The sequence below is a fragment of the Limulus polyphemus genome, unplaced genomic scaffold, assembly GCF_000517525.1.
Source record: "Limulus polyphemus unplaced genomic scaffold, Limulus_polyphemus-2.1.2 Scaffold1400, whole genome shotgun sequence".
NCBI lineage: Eukaryota > Metazoa > Arthropoda > Merostomata > Xiphosura > Limulidae > Limulus > Limulus polyphemus.
The window spans coordinates 165,094-174,241 of NW_013667010.1; the positions used below are offsets into that span (position 1 = coordinate 165,094).

The 9,148-nt window shown below is 33.4% G+C and overlaps 1 protein-coding gene across 2 annotated transcripts in view; it reads right to left on the reverse strand.

Annotated features, from left to right (window-relative positions):
* The window catches only part of LOC106463414 (probable glutamate receptor), a 26,165-nt gene extending 21,031 nt beyond the window's left edge, over positions 1-5,134 (reverse strand). Inside the window, exons 1-4 of one of the 2 annotated variants that reach the window (XM_022390896.1) lie at positions 5,008-5,134; positions 4,404-4,490; positions 2,104-2,294; positions 763-918 (exon numbers count right to left, since the gene is read on the reverse strand). In XM_022390896.1, the coding sequence (XP_022246604.1) occupies positions 763-918; positions 2,104-2,294; positions 4,404-4,490; positions 5,008-5,086 (513 nt within the window). In that variant the 5' untranslated portion in view covers positions 5,087-5,134. The remainder of the gene's footprint in view (positions 1-762; positions 919-2,103; positions 2,295-4,403; positions 4,491-5,007) is intronic. The other variant, XM_013923439.2, reaches the window with a different exon arrangement.
* Positions 5,135-9,148: the final 4,014 nt, after the last annotated feature.

Consider the following 9,148-nt stretch of genomic DNA (forward strand, 5'->3'; position numbering starts at 1 on the left):
TGCTACTCCTTATCATGTTTACCTTTATACAACATTTCATTGTTTACCTTGTCATTAAAATACACTGCTACTCCTTATCATGTTTACCTTTATACAACATTTCATTGTTTACCTTGTCATTAAAATACACTGCTACTCCTTATCATGTTTACCTTTATACAACATTTCATTTTTGTTCTTATCTTGTTATTAATCTATTTTCTTTTCATTAAACTACACCACACTATTGTTATTGTGTGATTGCCTTTTACAGGCTCGCAAAATATGATTGTAATTAATTATATTTGCCTATGTAAATATGTACTACTATGTTCGTTGTGTCCCAGCCAGCCTGAAGAGCTCTGGATTGAACGAAACGCGTCGTCAGCAATGGATATGTTTAATACAGTGTGGTCAAAGTACTATTATTATACACTCTTCTAACTCTTGAAAATCCCCAAAGGACTAGATTAACAGTGCAGTGTTAAAAAAGGAATAGGCTTAACATAATATCTTATGACAAGCATAACTAATTACACCCCACTATGTTTGTCTTGTCACTGAACTTCGTTTCATTCTTGTATACATTGTCATAGACTATTTCCCATTGTTGTTAACATTTTCAATAAACAGACAGTCGTATATCTTTTTCATTAAACTGTTCTTCCTTTGTCATTAAACTAGATTCTGATGTTTACCTTTTCATTAAACTCCATTCTGTGCTGTTTATCTCTGTCTCAGCATGCTTTAGTTTAGTTAGAGATTGTTTCACGTGTTGCTTACCTTGCTATCTGTGACTTTCACCAATCGCTGGATGATTACCAATTTTTGACAAAAAAGCGACATCCCGTTTGGAAGAAAACTAGCTAACGATTTTGCTTTATTTGTCCTGAACAGAATCCAGTAGGCATTTCTTCTGATAATAGGATATTTTTGCACCTTGTTGCGTACATAAAAAAGGAACTAATCAATAAATCAGTAAAATGACATATCATAGCATAACTATAATGAACAATTGTAGAATATTTAAAAGCAATTTTCAATAACTAATAAAAAAAAACATTAGTTTGGTAACGATATCAATATGGCGTGTTTGAATTGATTTTATAATATCTGTATTTCTATAGATAAATCCATGATTTGTCAAATATTTTTAGAGAGTTCTAGATTTATATCACCAATAATTCATGTATGTTATACAGTAAATAAAAGCACTCTGGTTCTTTAGCTTCTTCTGATAGTCAAACTTACCTTTTTTCCATAAGCAACATGCTAAATTAATGTTATTCTTCAACACAAGGATTCGGTTTCGGTTTTAAAGCAAGATGTGAAACACGCGTACTAAACAGTATTTCATTATTTATCTTAATCTTCTACAGATCGTGTTGTCGAGAAAGGTAATAGAGTAATTCGAAAATTATAATTTAATCAGATTCCAGGAAAGGTCTTTTTCAAAATGAATGTGTGATTTTTTACATTCTTAAAATTCGTGAAATAATAAGAATTAGGATGACGTTCTATGAATTTTTTAGGAGGGTAATCAAAATGTAATAATTTTTAACGACTCCTGTGACTAGGAGGAATAAATCATAAAAAAGTGGCGCCCAACATGGGTTTTTTTTCGTGAGAAAGGACGAATGTAGTAGTTTGAATTGCTGTCTTACCAGCAATTGTTTGTGGGTTAATTCTTTAGTTCAATTACTACGGCACTCGCTTGGCATGTGAGAGGTTCCGAGTTCAAAAAACAAAATTGGATTATCGTAAGATTACTTTACAGCCACGTAACCAATTTTGCAAATTTAGAGTACAGACTTTAAGTGATATAAAACTTGAACTACATCCTCGATCTGATAAATGGTAAATTCATACAATCAGAACACCATGCCGTAATACTAACGTAAACATTCCATTCCAAATGCGAACTTTCTCAGTCGATTTTCGTATCATTACGTTTAAATAACTCCATAAGACTTTATATAAATACCTTGATATGTGCACTTTCTTCTTTTAACTACACAAACTTTTATGCATAATATAATGTGTTCCACTGCTACACAACAACACGGTATGTTTAAGTAAGAGTTATTATAGTAAAAATATAAGAGAATATTAGCGGCTCGATACCTCCTGTATTAAAGTTGGTAACCAGCTATCCTTACAAAGAACTACAACTGGTGGGTGATGTTTTCCGCTGTAAACACCCTCCGTCAATCGCAGGATTTGACGAAAGTTCGTCTTGCTCTTCACCGACAGCACTGTAGAAGAAAAACTGCGCCTATTCAAGGCTAACGTCAGATCATCGATGTCGAAGTTTCCTTTCAAGAGAAAAGAAGGTGAAAAGATTATGAACTAACTTTTTTGTTTTGAATTTTGCACAAGACTCCTCGGGGGCTATCAGCGCTAGCCGTCCCTAATGTAGCAGTGATAGACTAGAGGGAAGGCAGATTCTAAACACAACCCACCGCTGACTCTTGGGCTACACTTTTACTAACGGAGCGTTGGAATGACCGTCACATTATAATGCCACCATGGCTGAAAGGGTGAGTATGTTCGGGGTGACGGGGATTCGAACCCAAGACCTTCAAATTGCGAGTCGAGCGTTTTAACCACCAGGCCGTAAGAACCTCGTAGCAAAGAAACTTGCCATTCTGAAAATCATTGACTCTGACCAAAAAAAGCAAGATATTTTTAATGTAGAACTCCCAAACATTATTTCTTAATTATTCATTTAGCCCACGTGCACATAACGTGCCTTTCAGGTTGAAAATTCCATTCACGGACTTTTTAATTTATCCAATAAGGTCTTCTACATTTCTAGTGGTTGATTTACATCTTCTAGAGTTATTCATTGGAGAGAGGCTTAATGCCAGCTTTATTCTTGACATTTCTTTCCGGAGTTTTTCTTTAACTAGTAAAATATCAATATCTTATCACTCATAAGAAGTTCTATGAAAAAAATACCAGGTTGGAGACCCCTAGGGTTCAAGCATAGCCTTCCATAATTTTGAATTACTGACCAGAAGCAAGGCAGACAATCAGCAGAACCCGTCATCCCAAGGACTTTGTCTGGCTCTTAGAGCTGAATAACGAAACTGACTGTCACTTTTATAATGTGGCCTCAGCTGAACGAAGTATCACGGTTAGAATCCTAAAAGCCTGGATCCGCAACCTGACTAGCTGATCGTTGGGCTACGTCTGTTCCAAATCTCTGAAGAAAAAAAAATGCGTGTTAGACTAACATTGTATTTATGTCTCTCTGCAATGAATAGCAATTAAAAATACCACGTAAAAAGGAAAATCCTGGAAAAAACTATTAAATAAAGCTGGAATAAAGCATTTCACAAGCGATTAGGAACTTAGAAGACTTTACTGAATGAAAGAAAGGGACTTTTATTATTACTTTTGAATAAAATAATTTAGTTATCATCTATGCTTACAAACAATTATAAGCCTTAGATATAGTTAGTGTGTATTGAACGTTTAAAAAATACTCAAAAATAGAATCATGTTCAAAGTGTTTTGCTAAATGGTTTCCTAAACACAATATGTTACCTAATCAAAATGTTCTTGAATTATATCTTTAATAGTAAATTACCAATGAAAATTCACTGGAAAAATCACGAAGAAAATTATGTAAATCTTCTTTTGGACGACCATTTACGTGTTCTTGTCAGTTTTCAAGTAAATCTATGCAGCTAACCCTAAGAGCTCTTAAAGCCCCTTAATCCTGCATTTAAAGACTTCATCAAGGTAATTTTGAAAATCTAAACACATATACTTATTTTGGACGATCTCTTACATGTCTACGCTAATTTTCATGGTTAGTTGGTGAATCCAATCCTTAGAGCACCAAAAGCTCTTTTGACAACTATATCTCTCATTTAAATATGTCCAAAATCTGTATCAGTATTTTAACGCCTCTTTACATGTTAATATCAGCTTTTAAGTAAATCGGTTCAGTAAAACCTGAGAGTCCCAAAACCCCTCTTGATTTCCCATATTTAGATTCTCTTAACGACTCTTTACATGTTAATATCAGCTTTCAAGTAAATCGGTTCAGTAAAACCTGAGAGTCCCAAAACCCCTCTTGATTTCCCATATTTAGATTCTCTTAACGACTCTTTACATGTTAATATCAGCTTTCAAGTAAATCGGTTCAGTAAAACCTGAGAGTCCCAAAACCCCTCTTGGTATTTAGATTCTCTTAACGACTCTTTCGAAACTTTTTTCTTCGTTTACATTCTATGGGGAATCAAGAGCATACAAGCAAAATTCCAACCCGATTTATAAGAATTTGTGAGAGGAGTTCAAAAATCAAGTAAATGGGTCTTTACTTAAGAACAAATATGGGTGACTCTATAGATATGCTGATGCTCTTCTCTCTTTTACTGTTCTAAGCAGATATTTCTAAATGAAAGCCCTACCTTGGTAGGACGCACATTTCAATATAACAGTGCTCTTCTCTTGCCAAAATGTGGAAATCACGTCAAGTATCACATCATACTGCTGTCCTGTGGGGAAAATTATTTATAAAATTTTTAATACTGTATTGTGAAACAACACTACAAACATCCTGTAAAAGCAACGCTATTAATAGAGTTATTTTGTGTAATTATCACTACTGTACTTTGGAAACAATATTATTTTAACATCGTTCTTCAGTCTAGTGAAAATAGTATTATATAATTACAGCATCTCGCTATTGTTTATCATGCTAATATTCTATTGTTGTTTTTTAATAATATTTATTGGTCAAACAACTATATTTATGACATTATTCTCGTATTTTGTGCATTATGTTTATGTATAAGCATAGTTTTGCTGAAATTTGAAATTAATCTTTATTTGTAACTTTGTACTGCTATTATATAAACATAAACTTCGATATGCTTTCGTTCTACTATTCTCTGTAAGTGACTTTAATTATAACTCTGTAGTTCATACCTTATTTAATAATTTATAACGTACAAACAAAAATTTTATGCTTAACGATATTTTTATTTGAATGAAGAGAAAACATAAACTTACTTTGTGTTTCTGCTGATCTGTTCGAAGCTTTACAAGATGCAATAAGAAACAAGAGCTGTAACACAATATATGCGTCCATCAGGAGTGTGTTTCATTATCTTTGCAAATTGTGTTTTCAATAGGTATATTCGCTTGACATCTACCAGAATCCACAATACTGAAATAAAATAATCGCACCCTATGTGTTAAAGGAAAGTTTTCTTATTGGATAAAGAGATAATGACGTAGAAGACACATTATTCAATGTGACTTACAATTACAAGCTGGTTGTGTTAGTTGAACCTGTTTTACCAATATTGAAGATAACAATAAACAGTGATTTGCTCATTTGTCATTAAAAAAGTTAGCCAAAATGAAGATAAATCGATGAAGATATAACGTTATAAAAAAGTTATTTGTCCCATATAGATTTTTTTTTGTAAGCTTGTGTAAATTGTTTCAAGTACATCCTTGTTTTATAATATACTAGCTGGAGTACCCGTCCGTTGGATGGGTGAAATAAAAATTCGTTTGTAACAAAGGATAAAAAATTGTTCCTCTACTTTTTTATTAACATAATGCTAAAATCCGGGTTTCAATACTCGTGGTGGGCAGAACACAGATAGCCCATTGTGTAGCTTTGTGCTTAACTTCAAAAACAACAAAACAAACTTAAGATAATAAACATTAAGAGTGTAATAAAATACATAAAGGTGCCAATAGTGAAAAGAAAGACATACTGTTTTCAAGAATTCTATCAATATGAAATTAGATAGGGTCCAACCCCCCTCATGTCATCCTGTATCACTGTGTCAAGTTTGGTGATGATTGACCAAGAAATGTGGGAACGTATAAGGAACAGGTACACACACACACATACTGACGTTTATTTATATAGATATATTCAATTGACAAATATGTAGTTTCCAAAAGGAAAGATTGTAGTGTAGTTCCTTTTCTGAAAAGTACTTAAACTAAGAATTTTTTAACTCAGACATATGAAAAACAGAGCCAATTGAACCCTGTTATGACGACTCCAGGCTTCTATAGAATAACAGGGTTTTTGATTAATGTTACCGTCTTTGTTTTATGAGTCGAAAAAAATATTACTCACGTATAACTTAGTAGTGAACTGTCTTATAAACGCAATCCAGATGAATTTACAAATTTCTGCAAAATGTTAATAATGTGATCCTATTTTTTCTTTTCACAACAGACGCGACTACACGTGTCTGAAGGAAATCACGGCCACTCTATTAACTTGGATAATCATAGATGCGCGGTACTCGTTTAATTCTGTTTAAAGCCCACTTCAGGCTGAAACAGAAAGAGTGTAAATATAGTATGAATTTTTTTATCAATTCGCAATTAAATTTTTATGCTTTTCTGTTTTAAATATGTTACCTTATAGTAGGATGATCATGAGATTGAGATTACGAGCTAGGGAAGACCATTCCTTGAATGAGATTTAAGTAAAATATTATTATAATAATAATATCTCAATCAAATATAATAACAAGGATCACATTCAAGCGAGAGATAATTGAAAGAAAGTGGAATATAATTATATGAATGAGATGCAGGTGGAATATAATTATATGAATGAGATGCAGGTGGAAGACTATACCAAAAGAAGTTGCAGGTGGAATATAATTATATGAATGAGATGCAGGTGGAAGACTATACCAAAAGAAGATGCAGGTGGAAGATGGTAATAAGAATGGCATTTAAGTAGAATATAAAATGATCTTTATACGAATATGTGGGAAACATTTACAAGATGGAGATTAATGTTATCAACTTTTGTTCTCCCTGAACAACATGGAGATATGAAACCAGAATCTAAAACAAATTGATTCATTTAACCGTAATCTATCTGAATAGTAATGTTGTAATTATTTTTAAAACAATTTGTTTTAGTTTCTGGTTTCATATCTCCATGTTGTTCAGGGAGAACAAAAGTTGATAACACAATTTGTTTTAGTTTCTGGTTTCATATCTCCATGTTGTTCAGGGAGAACAAAAGTTGATAACACAATTTGTTTTAGTTTCTGGTTTCATATCTCCACGTTGTTCAGGGAGAACAAAAGTTGATAACACAAGAGGCCTTTAGTTTTATTTTACTACAAGCCAAAGTATAAAAACAAATCATAATTCATGATAATGAGTGAATCGTTTTAAACTGTCATCTTGATATATTAAGTTACCTCTTAAAATCCTTTTCACGAAAGTCTTAACCATTTAGTGACCACAAAATGAGCGCATAATAATTGCACTAATCCAAAGAATTAAGGAAAAATTAGGGTTTTTCTACATTTCCAGCTATTTGAAGGTACAGCTACTATTGATAAGTAAAGTCAATGGCACAATGAGTTAATTTTTATACAAAACAAGTGTTAGATGACTGGCAATGTGATCTGATATACACATTTCAGTAACACAAAAAGTAAGTAAATCACAGTGTGTTCTCAGTTAGTAGTTTGTAGGACAGCAGTATGTGTGTCAGGAACTCCATATTGATTCCAACACGCTAGGACTTAACGAAGACATTTCCATGACTTACGGAATAACGGGTTAGATAGAAGCCAGTCAAACGCAACGAGGGATTAGTTGGATGAAGATTAGTTTCAGATCACAGATACTATTGGTTAGAAATCTGAGCAGCGTAGACTACCGTGGAAAATACCGCAACTCAGCATACAATCGGTCAGAAATAAGTTTCATGAGGTCAGCCTTTATGCCATAGTGTGCATTCCTCTAATCCATCACCACAAAACAACTTGTCTTGTAATGTCAAAAACGTATGGAAAGGTCAAACGACGTGGGTGAGTGTCTTGACCATAGACGAATCAAACTTCACACTGCAACCAAATATAATATTTATATGTATTTGGAAGGTGACTAGCCAGATATGACTATAAAGACGAAAGACAGGTAGGTATATGGCGTTATTGGCACAAGAGTAAGCCAAGAATCAGTACTTAAAGTCACATTTATCACTGACCTTCGTGTGGTATGACACGGCACTAAGAATACCATACAATGTAAGCATGCAGTCTTACAACCATTAGTATGGCCATATACAGGTGCAGTTGATGAGAACTTCCTTCTAAAAGATGATAACGTCTACCCGACTGCGTTCAACTGGTTTGATACTTCCTAGGAGAAGAAGGCCAGCTCGTTCACAGACATTTAATTCAACTAAACCTCTGTTGGATAATCTGAGAATACGCTTGGTAAGTCACATCTAATCAGTGTTGATGAACTGAGAGTAATTCTGATTAAGGAATGAGGCATATAGTGTCCGATTTGATCCTACGTTTTTTTTTCTTGTGATTTATCGGACTGAAAAGTCTTTAGTACTAAATGATCATCATGGGCATCCACAGAAATTATTCCAGGGGAGATGCAAAGTCAAAATCAAGGGACGATGGACTCGCCTTCAACGTTTCGCCATTACAGTCAAGAGAATAGGCACGCTCCCACAGTCAGATTTGATGGTTTTGATATTTTTAAGGTTAGTTTAAGCCATATTGAATAGTTGCAGGTATATGCTGAATGAATAAAGAAATAATTAAGTTTCTTATTTTCCTGCGAACGCCCATAATGATCATTTGTGAATATGGATTCCAACAATATACGTTTACATATCAACTCGCAAGGCTGGTTAAATGGTAATTGTTTTGCATAAAAATAAACTCAGGGATGCCTTTCAGATTATTTGACAATAAAAGTTCTGCCTTGTTGTAGTTAGAACATTAAAAACTCCAATTATTCCTTAATTGGTTTGAGTAGCACACTGGCTATATTTATTCAAACCAAGTACGAATGGTTAAATTTGTTTAACCATATTCTTTTCAAAATATAAACTAGTCTTGAATAGTAGGACTAATGATATTCTTAAAATCCCTTTCTCAACCAATACTATTGTCCCCTAGAAGTGTATTACTATATATATAGGCTACCTTACAAGTCAGTGTACACAGCGTGGTCACAAGTAAATAGACACCACCTTTTCATAAAAAAATGAAATTTTTCAGTCATATTTACAGGAATTGATATATTTATTATTTAATTAATATCTAGTAGATCTTCTTTTTGCTTCGTGGAGTTCGTTGATCCTTTGGGGCATCGTGATAATCATCTCGTCAATTTTAGATTG